General features: G+C 45.5%; 1 protein-coding gene across 1 annotated transcript in view; it reads left to right on the top strand.

Annotated features, from left to right (window-relative positions):
• The window catches only part of LOC311116841 (adapter SH3BGRL-like), a 65,757-nt gene that overhangs the window by 32,132 nt on the left and 11,890 nt on the right, over positions 1–21,735 (top strand). Inside the window, exons 2-3 of the mRNA XM_084191877.1 lie at positions 15,322–15,507; positions 16,890–16,970. Coding sequence (XP_084048003.1) covers positions 15,322–15,507; positions 16,890–16,970 — 267 coding nt within the window. The remainder of the gene's footprint in view (positions 1–15,321; positions 15,508–16,889; positions 16,971–21,735) is intronic.

Below are 21,735 nucleotides of genomic sequence, written 5' to 3'. Positions count from 1 at the left end.
GCCAAACATGCCCTCGTAAAACGGACTATCCTACCGATCCTTGACTTCGGCGATGTCATTTACAAAATAGCCTCCAACACTCTACTCAGCAAATTGGATGTAGTCTATCACAGTGCCATCCGTTTTGTCTCCAAAGCCCCATACACTACCCACCACTGTGACCTGTACGCTCTTGTTGGCTGGTCCTCACTACATGTTCGTCGTCAAACCCACTGGCTCCAGGCCATCTATAAATCACTGCTAGGCAAATCCCCGCCTTATCTTAGCTCATTGGTCACCATAGCAGCACCCACCCGTAGTCTGCGCTCCAGCAGGTATATCTCACTGGTCATTCCCAAAGCCAACACCTCCTTTGGCCGCCATTCCTTCCAGTTCTCTGCTGCCAATGACTGGAACGAATTGCAAAAATCTCTGAAGCTGGAGACTCTTATCTCCCTCAATAACTTTAAGCATCAGTTGTCAGAGCACCTTACCGATCACTGCACCTGTACACAGCCCATCTGAAATTAGCCCGCCCAACTACCTCATCCCTATATTGTTATTTATTTTGCTCTTTTGCACCCCAGTATCTCTATTTGCACATCATCTCTTGCACATCTAGCATTCCAGTGTTAATACTATTGTAATTATTCTGCACTATAGCCTATTTATTGCCTTACCTCCATAACTTGCTACATTTGCACACACTGTATATATATTTTCTGTTGTATTTCTGACTTTGTTTTTTTTACCCCATATGTAACTCTGTGTTGTTTTTATTGCACTACTTTGCTTTATCTTGGCCAGGTCGCAGTTGTAAATGAGAACCTGTTCTCAACTGGCTTACCTGGTTAAATAAAGGTGAAAAAAAAAAAAAAAAAAAAAAAAAAATGTGTCAAGTAACTATCTTTTTGTTTTCTCATGATTTGGTTGGGTCTAATTGTGTTGCTGTCCTGGGGCTCTGTGGGGTCTGTTTGTTGTTTGTGAACAGAGCCCCAGGACCAGCTTGCTTAGGGGACTCTTCTCCAAGTTCATCTCTCTGTAGGTGATGGCTTTGTTATGGAAGGTTTGGGAATCACTTCCTTTTAAGTGGTTATAGAATTTAATGTCTCTTTTCTGGATTTGGATAATTAGCGGGTATCGGCCTAATTCTGCTCTGCATGCATTATTTGGTGTTTTACGTTGTACACAGAGGATATTTTTTTCAGAAGTCTCAATTTGGTGTTTGTCCCATTTTGTGAATTCTTGGTTGGAGAGCAGACCCCAGACCTCACAACCATAAAGGGCAATGGTTTCTATAACTGATTCAAGTATTTTTAGCCAGATCCTAAATGGTATGTCGAATTTATGTTCCTTTTGATATCATAGAAGGCCCTTCTTGCCTTGTCTCTCAGATCGTTCACAGCTTTGTGGAAGTTACCTGTGGCGCTGATGTTTAGGCCGAGGTACATATAGTTTATTTTGGTGTGCTCTAGGGCAACGGTGTCTAGATGGAATTTGTATTCGTGGTCCTGGCAACTGGACCTTTTTTGGAAACCATTATTTTTGTCTTACTGAGATTTACTGTCAGGGCCCAGGTCTGACAGAATCTGTGCAGAAGATCTAGGTGCTGCTGTAGGCCCTCCTTTGTTGGGGACAGAAGCATCAGATCATCAGCAAACAGTAGACATTTGACTTCAGATCCTTGTAGGGTGAGGCCGGGTGCTGCAGACTGTTCTAGTGCCCTCGCCAATTCGTTGATATGTGACCGACCGCCTCGATTCGGTCTTATGTAGTAACATTTGAAATTGTGTTTTTTACATTGGATAAAAGTAGAGACTCAGAGCTAGAAAATGGTATATCATATACTGCAGTTGAGGAACAATGGGAAAGTAATTCTGCTTTGAAAGTTGATAAACTTGTAACCCCACTTTTGAGAAAATGGCCCTTGAATGTTTTGGTACCTACTGGAGAGCTCTTCTTTGTCTACACCCATTCAGCATCGTTCACACCCTCTTAAGCCTTAGCCCCACCCATCTCTTTAAGGATTCACATGTGAGGCCATGTGGTTAACACACGCTATATCAAATAAAATCTACGTTTATTTGTCACATGCACAGGATACAGAAGGTGTAAACGGTACACTGAAATGGTTACTTGCATAGTAGCAATATCAAAAACAGAAAGTGTCCAGATAAAAATATTTTATAAATATTTTATCATTATTAGATGATGCTTACCCGACACACTTGTCTAAATTGATGGGTCATGTGAAGGAAATGCTAAAACCACCCCTCAGCCACATCTAGCTAAGTGGATGGGTCACTATTGTCTAGACATGTACACATGTTCATGAAATACAATAGATGGCCGTAATCACCCCCAGACACACCTGGCTAATTTGATGGGTCATGTAATAATCCTGCCGAAGTGGAGTCTTTTGTTTAGACATGTAGTTAGCTAGCTAGCTAGCTAAACAATGAACAGGCATAATCCCAACTCATACTACTACCAATACAAACGTTGTCATAGCTGTAGTATGAATCTGCAGGTAGCTAAAGCTAACAAACTAGGTTCAATGTTAGCTAGCTAACATTAGGCTATAACTAGCAATGCAAATGGGTTTCTGATTTGAATAATATTACTACACAGATCATACACGTGACATTAGCTAGCGAGCCAGCAAGCTAACATTCGCTAGCTAACTAACAGTACGCTTTTAACATGCAATAAAAACGTCTTAATGATAAAATTTGAAACGTATATCTGAAAATGTAGCTAGACTCTTAGCCGTATACATGGATAAACACTGGAATGGAACCATTTAACTCAGTTTTGTTACATCTTGTTTGGCGTTGTGTCAAATCACTCCCGTTCATACTGACCGTGGCATGTGCAGAAAGTAGACCATCACTTTTTCCAACTGATCTGTCGATAGCGCCTGCTAAATTCAGGGCATCAATGTTGTTGACAAAAGTAGCAAAACTTTTGTAGTTCTCGATGGTTAACGTTATATCTTTAAAAAAAAGGCGTGGTAGAAAGGACTATCAACACATACTGACCAGCTCATGTTATAGACAGAAGCAGGCTACATGGCAGACCAATCCAAACTCATAGACAGAAGCATGCTACATGGCAGACCAATCCAAACTCATAGACAGAAGCATGCTACATGACAGACCAATCCAAACTCATAGACAGAAGCATGCTACATGGCAGACCAATCCAAACTCATAGACAGAAGCATGCTACATGGCAGACCAATCCAAACTCATAGACAGAAGCATGCTACATGGCAGACCAATCCAAACTCATAGACAGAAGCATGCTATATGGCAGACCAATCCAAACTCATAGACAGAAGCATGCTACATGGCAGACCAATCCAAACTCATAGACAGAAGCATGCTACATGGCAGACCAATCCAAACTCATCTTCCGGCATGTCCAGCCCATCCATTATCTCAGCCAATCATGGCTTGTGGGAAGGATCCTAACTTTTTCCGTGGTTAAACCAACTAGGCTCGTAATTTAACAATTGTATTCTTATTTTTGGATGGAATACAAGTTTGTTATTAAGGTAGATGAAAGTTCACATGTTCCAGAAAGCATTTCTGACAAAGAACGCATTTTGATAAAAAATAAATGTTTACGTTCAAATCCCTCTCCTAGTGCCGTGCGACATACGCCTAGTTTCCTGAAACTATATACAGTACACTATACACTACCAGTCAAAAGGTTGGACACACCTACTCATTCAAGGGTTTTTCTTTATTTTTACTATTTTCTACATTATAGATTAATAGTGAAGACATCAAAACTATGAAATAACACAGATGGAATCATGTAACCAAAAAAGTCTTAAACATATCAAAATATATTTTATATTTGAGATTCTTTAAATAGCCACCCTTTGCCTTGAAGACATCTTTGCACACTCTTGGCATTCTCTCAACCAGCTTCATGACGTAGTCACCTGGAATGCATTTCAATTAACAGGTGTGCCTTGTTAAAAAGTAAATTTGTGGAATTTCCTTATTTCTTAATGTGTTTGAGCCAATCAGTTGTGTTGTGACAAGGAAGGGGGAGTACAGTACCTTGCAAAAGTATTCATCCCCTTGGCATTTTTCCTATTTTGTTGCATTACAACCTGTAATTTAAATGGATTTTTATTTGTATTTCATGTAATGGACATACACAAAATAGTCCAAATTGGTGAAGTGAAATGAAAAAAATTACTTGTTAAAATAAATATACAAAATAAATAACAGAAAAGTGGTGCGTGCATATGTATTCATCCCCTTTGCTATGAAGCCTCTAAATAAGAGTAGTTTAAGGGGAAACATTTAAATATCTTGGAATGGCCTATTCAAAGCCCAGACCTCAATCCAATTGAGAATCTGTGGTATGACTTAAAGATTGCTGTACACAAGTGGAACCCATCCAACTTGAAGGCGCTGGAGCAGTTTTGCCTTGAAGAATGGGCAAAAATCCCAGTGGCTAGATGTGCCAAGCTTATAGAGACATACCCCAAGAGACTTGCAGCTGTAATTGCTGCAAAAGGTGGCTCTACAAAGTATTGACTTTGGGTGGGTGAATAGTAATGCACGCTCAAGTTTTCTGTTTTTTTGTCTTATTTCTTGTTTGTTTCACAAAAAAAATTATTTTGCATCTTCAAAGTGGCAGGCTTGTTGTGTAAATCAAATGATACAAACCCCCAAAGAATCCATTTTAATTCCAGGTTGTAAGGCAACAAAATAGGAAAAATGCCAAGGGGGGTGAATACTTTCGCAAGCCACTGTATACAGAAGATAGCCCTATTTGGTAAAATACCAAGTCCATATTATGGCAAGAACAGCTCAAATAAGCAAAGAGAAACAACAGTCCATCATTACTTTATGACATGAAGGTCAGTCAATACGGAACATTTCAAGAACTATGCAGTCGCAAAAACTATCAAGCGCTATGATGAAACTTGTTCTCATGAGGACTGCCACAGGAATGGAAGACCCAGAGTTACCTCTGCTGCAGACGATAAGTTCATTAGAGTTACCAGCCTCAGAAATTGCAGTCCAAATAAATGCTTCGCAGAGTTCAAATAACAGACACATCTCAACATCAACTGTTCAGAGGAGACTGTGTAAATCAGGCCTTCATGGTCGAATTGCTGCAAAGAAACCACTACGAAAGGACACCAATAAGAAGAAGATACTTTTTTGGGCCAAGAAACACGAGCAATGGACATTAGACCGGTGGAAATTTGTCCTTTGGTCTGGAGTCCAAATGGGAGATTTTTGGTTCCAACCGCCGTGTCTTTGTGAGACGCGGTGTGGGTGAACGGATGATCTCTGCATGTGTATTTCCCACCGTAAAGCATGGAGGAGGAGGTGTTATGTTATGGGGGTGATTTGCTGGTGACACTGTCTGTGATTTATTTAGAATTCAAGGCACACTTAACCAGCATGGCTACCACAGCATTCTGCAGCAAATACGCCATCCCATCTGGTTTGGGATTAGTGGGATTATCATTTGTTTTTCAACAGGACAATGACCCAACACACCTCCAGGCTGTGTAAGGGCTATTTTACCAAGAAGAAGAGTGATGGAGCGCTGCATCAGATGACCTGGCCTCCCCAATTGAATGGTTTGGGATGAGTTGAACCCCAGAGTGAAGGAAAAGCAGCCAACAAGTGCTCAGCATATGTGGAAACTCCTTCAAGACTGTTGGAAAAGCATTCCAGGTGAAGCTGGTTGAGAGAATGCCAAGAGTGTGCAACGCTGTCATCAGGGCAAAGGGTGGCTATTTGAAGAATCTCAAATATAAAATATATTTTGATTTGTTTAACATTATTTTGGTTACTACATGATTCCATATGTGTTATTTCATAGTTTTGATGTCTTCACTATTATTCTACAATGTAGAAAATAGTAAAAATAAAGACAAAACCTTGAATGAGTAGGTGTGTCCAAACTTTTGACTGGTACTGTATGTTGAAGAGGGTGGGGCTCAAGCTGCATCCCTGTCTCACCCCACAGCCCTGTGGAAAGAAATTTGTGTTTTTTGCCAATTTTAACGGCACACTTGTTTGTGTACATGGATTTTATAACGTTGTATAACAACACTTTCCATCAATTTGTATAGCAGACCCTCATGCCAAATTGAGTCAAAAGCTTTTATTTTTTATTTCACCTTTATTTAACCAGGTAAACCAGTTGAGAACAAGTTCTCATTTACAACTGCGACCTGGCCAAGATAAAGCAAAGCAGTGCGATAAAAACAACAACACAGAGTTACATATGGGGTAAAACAAAACAAAGTCAAAAATACAACAGAAATAAATATATATACAGTGTGTGCAAATGTAGCAAGTTATGGAGGTAAGGCAATAAATAGGCTATAGTGCAAAATAATTACAATTAGTATTAACACTGGAACGATAGATGTGCAAGAGATGATGTGCAAATAGAGATACTGGGGTACAAATGAGCAAAATAAATAACAATATAGGGATGAGGTAGTTGGGCGGGCTAATTTCAGATGGGCTGTGTACAGGTGCAGTGATCGGTAAGGTGCTCTGACAACTGATGCTTAAAGTTAGTGAGGGAGATAAGTGTCTCCAGCTTCAGAGATTTTTGCAATTTGTTCCAGTCATTGGCAGCAGAGAACTGGAAGGAATGGCGGCCAAAGGAGGTGTTGGCTTTGGGGATGACCAGCGAGATATACCTGCAGGAGCAGGTGACCAATGAGCTAAGATAAGGCAGGGATTTGCCTAGCAGTGATTTATAGATGGCCTGGAGCCAGTGGGTTTGGCGATGAATATGTAGTGAGGACCAGCCAACAAGAGCGTACAGGTCACAGTGGTGGGTAGTATATGGGGCTTTGGAGACAAAACGGATGGCACTGTGATAGACTACATCCAATTTGCTGAGTAGAGTGTTGGAGGCTATTTTGTAAATGACATCGCCGAAGTCAAGGAACGGTAGGATAGTCAGTTTTACGAGGGCATGTTTGGCAGCATGAGTGAAGGAGGCTTTGTTGCGATATAGGAAACCGATTCTAGATTTAACTTTGGATCGGATATTCTTAATGTGAGTCTGGAAGGAGAGTTTACAGTCTAACCAGATACCTAGATATTTGTAGTTGTCCACATACTCTAGGTCAGACCCGTCGAGAGTAGTGATTCTAGTCGGGTGGGCGGGTGCAAGCAGCGTTCGGTTGAAGAGCATGCATTTAGTTTTACTAGTGTTTAAGAGCAGTTGGAGGCTACTGAAGGAGTGTTGTATGGCATTGAAGCTCGTTTGGAGGTTTGTTAACACAGTGTCCAATGAAGGGCCAGATGTATACAAAATGGTGTCGTCTGCGTAGAGGTGGATCTGAGAGTCACCAGCAGCAAGAGCGACTTCATTGATATACACAGAGAAAAGAGTCGGCCCAAGAATTGAACCCTGTGGCACCCCCATAGAGACTGCCATAGGTCCAGACAACAGGCCCTCCGATTTGACACATTGAACTCTATCTGAGAAGTAGTTGGTGAACCAGGCGAGGCAGTCATTTGAGAAACCAAGGCTATTTAGTCTGCCAATAAGAATGCGGTGGTTGACAGAGTCGAAAGCCTTGGCCAGGTCAATGAAAACGGCTGCACAGTACTGTCTATTATCGATCGTGGTTATAATATCGTTTAGGACCTTGAGCGTGGCTGAAGTGCACCCATGACCAGCTCGGAAACCGGATTGCATAGCGGAGAAGGGACGGTGGGATTCGAAATGGTCGGTGATCTGTTTGTTAACTTGGCTTTCAAAAACTTTTGAAAGGCAGGGCAGGATGGATATGGGTCTGTAACAGTTTAGCTCTAGAGTGTCACCCCCTTTGAAGAGGGGGATGACCGTGGCAGCTTTCCAATCTCTGGGGATCTCAGACGTTACGAAAGAGAGGTTGAACAGGCTAGTAATAGGGGTTGCGACAATTTCGGCTGCTAGTTTTAGAAAGAAAGGGTCCAGATTGTCTAGCCCAGCTGATTTGTAGGGGTCCAGATTTTGCAGCTCTTTCAGAACATCAGCTGTCTGGATTTGTGTGAAGGAGAAGCGGGGGGGGCATGGGCAAGTTGCAGCGGAGGGTGCAGAGCTGGTGGCCGGGGTAGTGGTAGCCAGGTGGAAAGCATGGCCAGCCGTAGCAAAATGCTTGTTGAAATTCTCGATTATTGTAGATTTATCGGTGGTGATAGTGTTTCCTAGCCTCAGTGCAGTGGGCAGCTGGGAGGAAGTGCTCTTATTTTCCATGGACTTTACAGTGTCCCAAAACTTTTTGGAGTTAGTGCTACAGGATGCAAATTTCTGTTTGAAAAAGTTAGCCTTTGCTTTCCTAACTGCTTGTGTATATTGGTTCCTAACTTCCCTGAAAAGTTGCATATCGCGGGGGCTATTTGATGCTAATGCAGTACGCCACAGGATGTTTTTGTGCTGGTCAAGGGCAGTCAAGTCTGAGGAGAACCAGGGGCTATATCTGTTCTTAGTTCTGTATTTTTTGAATGGGGCATGTTTATTTAAGATTGAGAGGAAATTACTTTTAAAGAACAACCAGGCATCCTCTACTGACTGAATGAGATCTATATCCATCCAGGATACCCAGGCCAGGTCAATTAGAAAGGCCTGCTCGCTGAAGTGTTTTTGGGAGCGTTTGACAGTGATGAGGGGTGGTCGTTTGACCGCGGACCCGTTACGGACGCAGGCAATAAGGCAGTGATCGCTGAGATCCTGGTTGAAGACAGCGGAGGTGTATTTAGAGGGTAAGTTAGTCAGGATGATATCTATGAGGGTACCCATGTTTACGGATTTAGGGTTGTACCTGGTAGGTTCGTTGATAATTTGTGTGAGATTGAGGGCATCTAGTTTAGATTGTAGGATGGCCGGGGTGTTAAGCATATCCCAATTTAGGTCACCAAGCAGTACGAACTCTGAGGATAGATGGGGGGCAATCAATTCACATATGGTGTCCAGGGCACAGCTGGGGGCTGAGGGGGGTCTGTAGCAAGCGGCAACAGTGAGAGATTTATTTCTGGAAAGGTGGATTTTTAGAAGTAGAAGCTCAAACTGTTTGGGCACAGACCTGGATAGTATGATAGAGCTCTGCAGGCTATCTCTACAGTAGATTGCAACTCCACCCCCTTTGGCAGTTCTATCTAGACGGAAAATGTTATAGTTGGGGATGGAAATTTCAGAATTTTTGGTGGCCTTCCTAAGCCAGGATTCAGACACTGCTAGAACATCAGGGTTGGCGGAGTGTGCTAACGCAGTGAATAACTCAAACTTAGGAAGGAGGCTTCTGATATTTACGTGCAGAAAACCAAGATTTTTACGGTTACAGAAGTCAACAAACGATAGCTCCTGGGGAGTAGGAGTGATACTGGGGGCTGCAGGGCCTGGGTTAGCCTCTACATCACCAGAGGAACAGAGGAGGACTAGAATAAGGATACGACTAAAGGCTTTAAGAACTGGTCTTCTAGTGCGTTGGGTACATAGAATAAAGGGGGCAGTTCTCCGGGCGTTGTAGAAAAGATTCAGGGCATTATGTACAGAAAAGGATATGGAAGGATATGAGTACAGTTCAGGTAACCCTAAGCGTTGGGTAACAATGAAAGAGATAGCATCACTGGAGGCACCGATTGAGCCGGTCTCGGCGTGTATGGGGGGTGGAACAAAGGAACTATTTGAGGCAGTTTGAGAGGGACTAGGGGTTCTACAGTGAAATTGTATAATAAGAACTAACCCAAACAGCAATAGGCAAGGCATAATTGACATGGGAGAGTGTGACACTCTGGCTCCATGGACTTTGATATTTGAGCCAGGGTTGTTCATTTTCATTTGTTTGGGTGTATTTCTATGTTGGGGTGTCTAGGTTGTTGATTTCTATGTTTGGTGATTGTGCTTGTTTAGTCATATGACTCCCAATCGGAGGTAACGAGTGTCAGCTGTCGGCTCGTTATCTCTGATTGGGAGCCATATTTATACTGTGTGGTTTCTCCTTGGTTTTGTGGGTTTTTGTTTCCTTGTTGCTGTTAGTCTATATCAGTATTGGACTTCACTTTCGTCATATTTGGTTTGTTGTTTTTGATCGTGGTTTCTTATTAATAAAGTCTACGATGTTCGCTCCACGCGCTGCGTATTGGTCCGCTTCTTCAGACGATCGTGACAGAAAAACCCACCACAAAAAGACCAAGCAGCGTGTCAAGCGGCAACAGGACCTACCTACACAGGATTTATGGACTCCCATAAAGGATTCATGGACATGGGAGGAGATTCTGGATGGTGAGGGGCCTTGGGATCAACCGGGAGAATATCGCCGTCCTCGTGAAGAGCGGGAGGCAGCTAAAGCCGAGAGGCGGCGATATGAGGAGGCAGCACGGAGGCAAGGCTGGAAGCCCGAGAGTACTACCCAAAAATTTCTTGGGGGGGGGGCTAGAAGGGAGTGTGGCGAAGTCAGGTAGGAGACCTGCGCCTACTCCCTGGACGGACCGTGGAGAGCGAGAGTACGGGCAGACACCGTGTTACGCAGTAGAGCGCATGGTGTCTCCTGTACGCAGGCATAGCCCGGTTCGGTACATTCCGGCTCCACGTATCGGCCGGGCTAGACTGAGCATTGAGCCAGATGTCATGAGGCCGGCCCCACGCATCCGGTCACCAGTGCGTCTCCTCGGGCCGGCTTACATGGCACCAGCCTTACGCATGGTGTCCCCGGTTCGCCTACATAGCCCGGTGCGGGTTATTCCACCTCCCTGTACTGGTCAGGCGACGGGGAGCCTACAACCAGGTAAGGTTGGTCAGGCTCAGTGCTCAAGGGAGCCAGTACGCCTGCACGGTCCGGTATTTCCGGCACCACCTCCTGTCTCCAGTCCAGTACCACCAGTGCCTACACCACGCACTAAGCCTCCTGTGTGTTCCCCGAGTCCTGTGCGTCCTGTTCCTGCTTCCCGCACTAGCCCTGAGATGCGTGTCCTCAGCCCGGTACCTCCAGTTCCGGCACCACGCATCAGGCCTACGGTGCGTCCCCAGGGTCCAGCATGCCCTGTTGCTTCTCCCCGCACTAGCCCTGAGATGCGTGTCCTCAGCCCGGTACCTCCAGTTCCGGCACCACGCATCAGGCCTACGGTGCGTCCCCAGGGTCCAGCATGCCCTGTTGCTTCTCCCCGCACTAGCCCTGAGATGCGTGTCCTCAGCCCGGTACCTCCTGTTCCGGCACCACGCACCAGGCCTACGATGCGCCTCAGACAGCCAGAGTCTGCCGTCTGCCCAACAGGGCCTGAACTGTCCGTCTGCCCAACGCCGTCTGAACTGCCCGTCTGCCCAACGGGGCCTGAACTGTCCGTCTGCCCAACGCCGTCTGAACTGCCCGTCTGCCCAACGCCGTCTGAACTGTCCGTCTGCCAAGCGCCGCAGGAACTGCCCGTCTGTACTGAGCCTGCAAAGCCGCCCGTCTGCCATGAGCCTTCAGAGCCGTCCGCCAGACCGGAGCCGCTAGAGCTCTCCGCCAGACAGGAGCAGCCAGAGCCTTCCGCCAGACAGGATCAGCCAGAGCCTTCCGCCAGACAGGATCAGCCAGAGCCTTCCGCCAGACAGGATCAGCCAGAGCCTTCCGCCAGACAGGATCAGCCAGAGCCTTCCGCCAGACAGGATCAGCCAGAGCCGTCCGCCAGACAGGATCAGCCAGAGCCTTCCGCCAGCCATGAGCAGCCAGATCCGTCAGCCAGCCATGAACAGCCAGATCCGTCAGCCAGCCATGAGCAGCCAGATCCGTCAGCCAGCCATGAGCAGCCAGATCCGTCAGCCAGCCATGAACTTTCCAGCCAGGATCCGCCAGAGCCAGCCAGCCAGGATCCGCCATTCAGTCCGGAGCTGCCCCTCAGTCCGGTGCTGCCCCTTAGTCAGGTACTGTCCCTTAGCCCGGTGCTGCCCCTTAGTCCGGTGCTGCCCCTTAGCCCGGTGCTGCCCCTTATCCCGGTGCTGCCCCTTATCCCGGTGCTGCCCCTTATCCCGGTGCTGCCCCTTAGTCCGGTGCTGCCCCTTAGTCCGGTGTTGCCCCTTAGTCCAGGTGGGGTTAGTTGGAGGGTGGTCATTGGGAGGAGGCTACTGAAGCAGGTTGTGACTGTGGTGGGGTGGGGATCACGACCGGGGCCAGAGCCGCCACCGTGGACAGACGCCCACCCAGACCCTCCCCTAGTCCTTATGTTGGTGCGCCCGGAGTTCGCACCTTTAGGGGGGGGTACTGTGACACTCTGGCTCCATGGACTTTGATATTTGAGCCAGGGTTGTTCATTTTCATTTGTTTGGGTGTATTTCTATGTTGGGGTGTCTAGGTTGTTGATTTCTATGTTTGGTGATTGTGCTTGTTTAGTCATATGACTCCCAATCGGAGGTAACGAGTGTCAGCTGTCGGCTCGTTATCTCTGATTGGGAGCCATATTTATACTGTGTGGTTTCTCCTTGGTTTTGTGGGTTTTTGTTCCATGTTTCTGTCAGTGTTACAGAGGACTTCACTATCGTCATTTGTTGTTTTTCGTGGTTGCTTTATTAAATAAAGTCATCATGTTCACTCCACGCGCTGCGTATTGGTCCGCTTCTTCAGACGATCGTGACAGAGAGAGGCATAAAGCAATCACAGGTGTTATTAGAGAGAGCTAAGACAACAACTGGTAATAGCGATAACGTTTGAGCTGAGGCTAAACAGAATAAACAGGACAGGGTACCGTGTAAAGGAACAGTCCAGCAGGCATCAGCTGTGCAGCTGAGTGATCATAAGGTCCAGTGAACAGCAATATGTGAGTCCGAGAGCAGTTCAAATTGGTACTTCAGCACAGCTAGCAGGGAGCACAGTTGTAGTTTGCGTGTGCTAGCGGGCCAGGGCTGGCAGATGGATCTTCGTGGTCGTCGCAACGGGAAGCCTGTTGAAACCACATCAGACGATTTCGTCGGCAAACCAGTCGTGTTGGATCGGCGGGGCTCAGTGTCAACACTAGGAGGTCCCGTCCGGTTGACAGAGAGGTAGATAGCCGGGAGATGGGCCTGAGGCTAGCTCAAGGCTAACTGGTGCTTGCTATAGGGCAATGGTAATTAGCCAACAACAGGTTGCAGCTAGCTAGCTGGTTGCGATGATCCGGCGCTAGGGTCCAGTGATTCCGGCAGAAAGTCCAATAAGCTCTGGGTCGATAGCACGCTGTGCAGACTGGCCGACGAATTGTCCAGGCTAGAGCTAGAGCTGGCTGGTGGATAGTGTAGGCCACGGACAATGGTGAAGACGCTAACGGTGACTAATAGCAAGTAGCCATTCAGTTGCAGCTACACTAGTTTCAGCTTAAGGTTCTTGATGAAAGTTATAAAGAAATAATATAATCCTTTCCACGTTGGGTGAGGCGGGTTGCAGGAAAGTATATTTAGTTAAAGAATGAAGAGTAAAATTTGAGAAATATATACAAAATAGACAAAAAAAACGGGATATTTACACAAGGACAATGAATAAAACCGCGACCGCACTGCTACGCCATCTTGGAACTTGAAATCAACATCTTGGATCTTGAAATCAACAAAGCATGAGAAGACTTTGCCTTTGTTTTGTTTGTTTGTCAATTAGGGTGTGTAGGGTTAATACGTGGTCTGCCATACGGTAATTTGGTATAAAGCCAATTTGACATTTACTCAGTACATTGTTTTCACTGAGGAAATGTGCGAGTCTGCTGTTAATGATAATGCAGAGGATTTTCCCAAGGTTGCTGTTCACGCATATCCCACGGTAGCTATTGGGGTCAAATCTCTCTCCACTTTTGTGGATTGGGGGGACCAATCTTGGTTCCAAATATTGGGGAAGATGCCCATGCTGAGGATGATGTTAAAGAGTTAAGTATAGCCAATTGGAATTTGTGGTCTGTATATTTTATCATTTCATTTAGGATACCATCAACACCACAGGCCTTTTTGGGTTGGAGGGTTTGTATTTTGTCCTGTAGTTCTTTCAATGTAATTGGAGAATCCAGTGGGTTCTGGTAGTCTTTAATAGTTGATTCTAAGATTTGCATTTGATCATGTATATATTTTTCCTCTTAGTTCTTTGTTATAGAGCCAAAAAGGTTGGAGAAGTGGATTACCCATACATCTCCATTTTGGATAGATAAACTCTTCGTGTTGTTGTTGTTTTGTCTCTCTGTGTCTCTCTGTGTCTGTCTGTCTCTCTGTGTCTGTCTGTCTCTCTGTGTTTGTCTGTCTGTCTGTCTGTCTGTCTGTCTGTCTGTCTGTCTGTCTGTCTGTCTCTCTCTCTCTCTCTCTCTCTCTCTCTCTCTCTCTCTCTCTCGCTCTCTCTCTATTCCAAAAGAATAAAGACATTTCAAATGTAATATTATGTCTATATACAGTGTTGTAACAATGTGCAAATAGTTAAAGTACAAATGTGAAAATAAATAAACATAAATATGGGTTGTATTTACAATGGTGTTTGTTCTTCACTGGTTGCCCTTTTCTTGTGGCAACAGGGCACAAATATTGCTGCTGTGATGGCACACTGTGGTATTTCACCCAGTAGATAAGGGAGTTTATCAAAATTGGGTTTGTTTTCAAATTCTTTGTGGGTCTGTGTAATCTGAGGGAAATATGTGTCTCTAATATGGTCATACATTTGGCAAGAGGTTAGGAAGTGCAGCTCAGTTTCCACCTCATTTTGTGGGCAGTGGGCACATAGCCTGTCTTCTCTTGAGAGCCAGGTCTGCCTACGGCGGCCTTTCTCAATAGCAAGGCTATGCTCACTGAGTCTGTACATAGTCAAAGCTTTCCTTACGTTTGGGTCAGTCACAGTGGTCAGGTATTCTGCCACTGTGTACTCTCTGTTTAGGACCAAATAGCGTTCTAGTTTTATCTTTTTTTTTGTTAATTTTTTCCTATGTCACTCTCTCGCTCCCTCCCTGTCTCCTCCCTCCCTGTCTCCTCCCTCCCTCCCTCCCTCCCTCCCTGTCTCCTCCCTCCCTGTCTCCTCCCTCCCTGTCTCCTCCCTCCCTGTCTCCTCCCTCCCTGTCTCCTCCCTCCCTCCCTGTCTCCTCCCTCCCTCCCTGTCTCCTCCCTCCCTGTCTCCTCCCTCCCTCCCTGTCTCCTCCCTCCCTCCCTCCCTGTCTCCTCCCTCCCTCCCTCCCTGTCTCCTCCCTCCCTGTCTCCTCCCTCCCTCCCTGTCTCCTCCCTCCCTGTCTCCTCTCTCCCTGTCTCCTCCCTCCCTGTCTCCTCTCTCTCTCTCTCTCCTTTCATCCTGCTGCTCTAGAACGTTCTCAGCACAGCTGACTCTTCAGTTCCTCACAGAAAATATGAGAAATAAACACATCCCTCCTCCCCTTCTTACAGATAAAGAAACAGCAGCAGGATGTGATGGGCTTCCTGTCAGCCAATAAGATTGAGTTTGAGGAGTGTGACATCGCTGCCAATGAGGACAACAGGAAGTGGATGAGAGAGAATGTTCCGGAGGAGGCTAGACCCACTGCAGGGAACCCTCTACCTCCACAGATCTTCAACCAGGACAGATACTGTGGGGTGGGAAACACACACACAGATGGGGTGCACAATATTGAGCGATAGTGAATTGTAATAAATTAGTATCATTTATTGCCTTAGTCAGCAGGTGTTCTAGCATCATTCTGTTTCTATGTTAGTCTGTAACAGCCCTACTAAAATAGCTTTAATTAGCTTGACCCAGTTTATCTGTGTGTTCAGCTCAGTCAGTCAGGCATCATGATGACTAATAGAGGTTAGAGTAGGGGGTTGATGGAGGTTATGGTATAAAGGACTAATAGAGGTTATAGTAGGGGGTTGATGGAGGTTATGGTATAAAGGACTAATAGAGGTTATAGTAGGGGGTTGATGGAGGTTATGGTATAAAGGACTAATAGAGGTTATAGTAGGGGGTTGATGGAGGTTATGGTATAAAGGACTAATAGAGGTTATAGTAGGTGGTTCAATAACACACAAAGACAGAGGAGATGACAGATAGCTCCAGTAAAGTTTATGCTCTGTAATAAAGGTTGTGTTTGCTGTTGGGTGTGTTGGTGTGTGTGTGTGTGTGTGTCTGTGTGTCTGTCTGTGTGTGTGTGTGTGTGTGTGTGTCTGTGTGTGTGTGTGTGTCTGTGTGTCTGTGTGTGTGTCTGCGTGTGTGTGTGTGTCTGTCTGTGTGTGTGTTGTAAAGTGACTATTTGCTGTTGGGTGTGAAGCCAGCTTGTCCTGTGAGATAAAAAAAAGCTGAATGTCAGATTCACTGTTTACTGACCGGTTCATCCCTGACTGTAGAATGTATGGTATGCTAACATTGAATAGCTCCTGTTAACCTTTTCTCTCCCCTCAGAACTACAAGGCTGTAGGGTTTATAATGGTTTTATCTCTCTCCCCTCAGAACTACAAGGCTGTAGGATTTATAATGGTTTTATCGCTCTCCCCTCAGAACTACAAGGCTGTAGGATTTATAATGGTTTTATCTCTCTCCCCTCAGAACTACAAGGCTGTAGGATTTATAATGGTTTTATCTCTCTCCCCTCAGAACTACAAGGCTGTAGGATTTATAATGGTTTTATCGCTCTCTCCTTCAGAACTACAAGGCTGTAGGATTTATAATGGTTTTATCTCTCTCCCCTCAGAACTACAAGGCTGTAGGATTTATAATGGTTTTATCGCTCTCTCCTTCAGAACTACAAGGCTGTAGGGTTTATAATGGTTTTATCGCTCTCTCCTTCAGAACTACAAGGCTGTAGGGTTTATAGTGGTTTTATCTCTCTCCCCTCAGAACTACAAGGCTGTAGGGTTTATAATGGTTTTATCGCTCTCTCCTTCAGAACTACAAGGCTGTAGGATTTATAATGGTTTTATCACTCTCTCCTCAGAACTACAAGGCTGTAGGGTTTATAGTGGTTTTATCTCTCCTTCAGAACTACGAGGCGTTCTTTGATGCCAGAGAAGACAACATTGTCTACGCTTTCCTGGGTCTCACCGCTCCCCCTGGATCTAAGGTACCTTAACCCTTACACCTTAACCCCTAGTCCCTAACCCCCACACCCCCACACCCTAACACTTAACACTTTCTGGGTCTCACCGCTCCCCCTGAGGGCACCCTTAGAGGCCGAGCAGTTGCCATACCAGGCGGTGATGCAACCAGTCAGGATGCTCTCGATGGTGCAGCTGTAGAACTTTTTGAGGATCTGAGGACCCATGCCAAATCTTTTCAGTCTCCTGAGGGGGAATAGGCTTTGTCGTGCCCTCTTCACGACTGTCTTGGTGTGTTTGGACCATGATAGTTCATTGGTGATGTGGACACCAAGGAACTTGAAGTTCTCAACCTGTTCCACTACAGCCCCGTCGATGAGAATGGGGGCGTGCTCAGTCCTCTTTTTTTTCCTGTAGTCCACAATCATCTCCTTTGTCTTGGTCACGTTGAGGGAGAGGTTGTTATCCTGGCACCACACTGCCAGGTCTCTGACCTCCTCCCTATAGGCTGTCTCATCGTTGTTGGTGATCAGGCCTACCACTGTTGTGTCGTCGGCAAACTTAATGATGGTGTTGGAGTCGTGCCTGGCCATGCAGCCATGGGTGAACAGGGAGTACAGGAGGGGACTGAGCACGCACCCCTGAGGGGCCCCCGTGTTGAGGATCAGCATGGCAGATGTGTTGTTACCTACCCTTACCACCTGGGGGCGGCCAGTCAGGAAGTCCAGGATACAGTTGCAGAGGGAGGTGTTTAGTTCCAGGGTCCTTAGCTTAGTGATGAGCTTTGAGGGCACTATGGTGTTGAATGTTGAGCTGTAGTCAATTAATAGCATTCTCACGTAGGTGTTCCTCTTGTCCAGATGGGAAAGGGCAGTGTGGAGTGCAATAGAGATTCCATCATCTGTGGATCTGTTGGGGCGGTATGCAAATTGGAGTGGGTCTAGGGTTTCTGGGATAATGGTGTTGATGTGAGCCATGACCAGCCTTTCAAAGCACTTCATGGCTACAGATGTGAGTGCTACGGGTCGGTAGCCATTTTGGCAGGTTATCTTAGTTTCCTTGGGCACAAGGACTATGGTGGTCTGCTTGAAACATGTTGTTATTACAGAGTCAGTCAGGGACATGTTGAAAATGTCAGTGAAGACACTTGCCAGTTGGTCAGCACATGCTCGGATTACACGTCCTGGTAATCCGTCTGGTCCTGCGGCCTTGTGAATGTTGACCTGCTTAAAAGTCTTACTCACATCGGATACAGAGAGCGTGATAACATAGTCATCCGGAACAGCTGGTGCTCTCATGCATGCTTCAGTGTTGCTTGCCTCGAAGCGAGCATAGAAGTGATTTAGCTCGTCTGGTAGGCTTGTGTCACTGGGCAGCTCGCGGCTGTGCTTCCCTTTGTAGTCTGTAATAGTTTTCAAGCCCTGCCACATCCGACGAGCGTCAGAGCCGGTGTTGTACGATTCAATCTTAGTCCTGTATAGACTCTTTGCCTGTTTGATGGTTTGTCGGAGGGCATAGCGGGATTTCTTATAAGCGTCCAGGTTAGAGTCCCGCTCCTTGAAAGCGGCAGCTCTACCCTTTAGCTCAGTGCAGATGTTGCCTGTAATCCATGGCTTCTGGTTGGGGTATGTACGTACGGTCACTGTGGGGACGACATCATCGATGCACTTATTGATGAAGCCAGTGACTGATGTGGTGTACTCCTCAATGCTATCGGAAGAATCCCGGAACATGTTCCAGTCTGTGTTAGCAAAACAGTCCTGTAGCTTAGCATCTGCGTCATCTGACCACTTTTTTATTAACTTCCTGCTTTAGTTTTTGCTTATAAGCAGGAATCAGGAGGATAGAGTTATGGTCAGATTTGCCAAATGGAGGGCAAGGGAGAGCTTTGTACGCGTCTCTGTGTGTGGAGTAAAGGTGGTCTAGAGTTTTTTTTAACATGCTGGTAGAAATGAGGTAGAATGGATTTAAGTTTCCCTGCATTAAAGTCCCCGGCCACTAGGAGCGCTGCCTCCGGATGAGCGTTTTCCTGTTTACTTATGGCCTTATACAGCTCATTCAGTGCAATCTTAGTGCCAGCATCGGTTCGCGGCGGTAAATTGACAGCTATGAAAAATATAGATGAAAACTCTCTTGGTAAATAGTGTTGTCTACAGCTTATCATGAGATATTCTACCTCCGGCGAGCAAAACCTTGAGACTTCCTTAGTATTAGATTTTATGCACCAGCTGTTGTTTACAAATATACACAGACCGCCACCCCTTGTCTTACCGGAGTCAGCCATTCTATCCTGCCGATATAGCGTATATCCCGCCAGCTGTATGTTATCCATGTCGTCGTTCAGCCACGACTCGGTGAAACATAAGATATTACAGTTTTTAATGTCCCGTTGGTAGGATAACGTAATCTTAGGTCGTCCAATTTGTTCTCCAATGATTGAACATTGGCTAATAGGATTGATGGGAGCGGCAGTTTACTCGCTCGCCGTCGGATCCTTACAGGGCACCCCGACCTACATCCACGATATCTCTGTCTCTTCCTCATGCGAATGATGGGGATTTGGGCCTTGTCGGGTGTCTGTAGGATGTCCTTCGCGTCTGACTCATTGAAGAAAAATGATTTGTCCAATACGAGGTGAGTAATCGCTGTCCTGATATCCAGAAGCTCTTTTTGGTCATAAGAGACGGTGGCAGAAACATTATATACAGAAATAATGAGAACAAACACATAATAATACAATTCGAATAAAATGGACTGAGGGCTTGTAGGCCCGTTGTAAGGCAGGTCCTTACCAGACATCACCGGCAACAACGTCGCCTATGGGCACAAACCCACCGTCACTGGACCAGACAGGACTGGCAAAAAGTGCCCTTCACAGACGAGTCGCGGTTTTGTCTCACCAGGGGTGATGGTCGGATTTGCGTTTATCTTCAAAGGAATGAGTGTTACACCGAGGCCTGTACTCTGGAGCGGGATCGATTTGGAGGTGGAGGGTCCATTATGGTCTGGGACGGTGTGTCACAGCATCATCGGACTGAGCTTGTTGTCATTGCAGGCAATCTCAACGCTGTGCGTTATAGGGAAGACATCCTCCTCCCTCATGTGGTACCATTCCTGCAGGCTCATCCTGACATGACCCTCCAGCATGACAATGCCACCAGCCATACTGTTCATTCTGTGCGTGATTTCCTGCAAGACAGGAATGTCAGTGTTCTGCCATGGCCAGCGAAGAGCCCGGATCTCAATCCTATTGAGCACGTCTGGGACCTGTTGGATCGGAGGGTGAGGGCTAGGGCCATTCCCCCCAGAAATGTCCGGGAACTTGCAGGTGCCTTGGTGGAAGAGTGGGGTAACATCTCACAGCAAGAACTGGCTAATCTGGTGCAGTCCATGAGGAGGAGATGCACTGCAGTACTTAATGCAGCTGGTGGCCACACCAGATACTGACTGTTACTTTTGATTTTGACCCCCCCTTTGTTCAGGGACACATTATTCAATTTCTGTTAGTCACATGTCTGTGGAACTTGTTCAGTTTATGTCTCAGTTGTTGAATCTTGTTATGTTCAGACAAATATTTATGTTAAGTTTGCTGAAAATAAACGCAGTTGAGAGGACGTTTCTTTTTTTGCTGAGTTTATATGTATTTATATGTATGTATGTGTATATGTATGTATATATATATATATATATATATATATGTCACACCCTGGCTCTGGGGACTCTATATGTTGAGCCAGGGTGTGTAGATTCTATGTGTTTGTGTTCTGTGTTATAGTTCTAGTTGTTTCATTTCTATGTTGGCCAGTGTGGTTCTCAATCAGAGGCAACGAGTGTCAGCTGTTGCTGGTTGTCTCTGATTGGGAACCACATTTAAACAGGCTGTTTTCCCACAGTAGTTGTGGGATCTTGTTCCTTTTGGTTTGTTCCGTGTTGGTTGTGTTTAACCCAGGACGTCACGTTATCGTTTATTGTTTTGTTCGTGTTATCACTTTTGATAATAAAGTATGTTCGCTCATCACGCTGCGCCTTGGTCTACTCCGTTCAACGATCGTGACAATATATATATATTTGCAGAAAAAAAACATATGGGAAGTGATGCAGACAATTACATTGATGGAAGTTACAATATTAAAGCTGATCTTTCCCTGAAACAAAACAAAACTATATATATATTTAAAAAATAAAAATAAAAGGCTACTAGTTAGCTTTTACCCCCTATCAAGACTTGCTAGCTAGCCCTACTGGCTGCGCGCCAAATTAGATAACATTCTTGATTCTAGTTACTAAGATAAATAAAACATCACCTTACCGTTAACTTCTTTGAGGTATTTTTTGAACAGCTTCTCACTTCTTTGTTTCTCCAGTTGTCAGTTCGACCACACACCATTTACACACTTATTTGTGGCGCCCAAATTAAAAAATGACAGTTGGAACCAGTTACAGTGATTTTAGCTTGTGGTTTGTATGCACCTTTATGCAGAGGGAACACAAAAACTATAGCTAGTGTCTGAAAGAATGATATGGATTTAATTTTTGGCAAATTATTGAGCATGTCCTCAAAACTCAAATAGCATCAGAAATGGTCCTTATTTAGCATATCAAAAAGCATATCAAGATCCTGAGATGGACCTCAGTCAAGAGCATATGCATTGTATGTGCTGAGAAAATATACTATGTAGGCCTACTGTCAGTATTTCAAATCAAATTAAATTGTATTTGTCACATGCGCTGAATACAACAGGTGTAGACCTTACAGTGAAATGCTTACTTACAAGTCCTTAACCAACAATG

This window comes from Coregonus lavaretus, assembly GCF_964263955.1.
Source record: "Coregonus lavaretus genome assembly, contig: HAP1_SCAFFOLD_333, whole genome shotgun sequence".
NCBI classification, from domain to species: Eukaryota; Metazoa; Chordata; class Actinopteri; order Salmoniformes; family Salmonidae; genus Coregonus; species Coregonus lavaretus.
The sequence above is the reverse complement of the archived record's forward strand: the minus strand, read 5'-3'. Positions and strand labels throughout refer to the sequence as shown.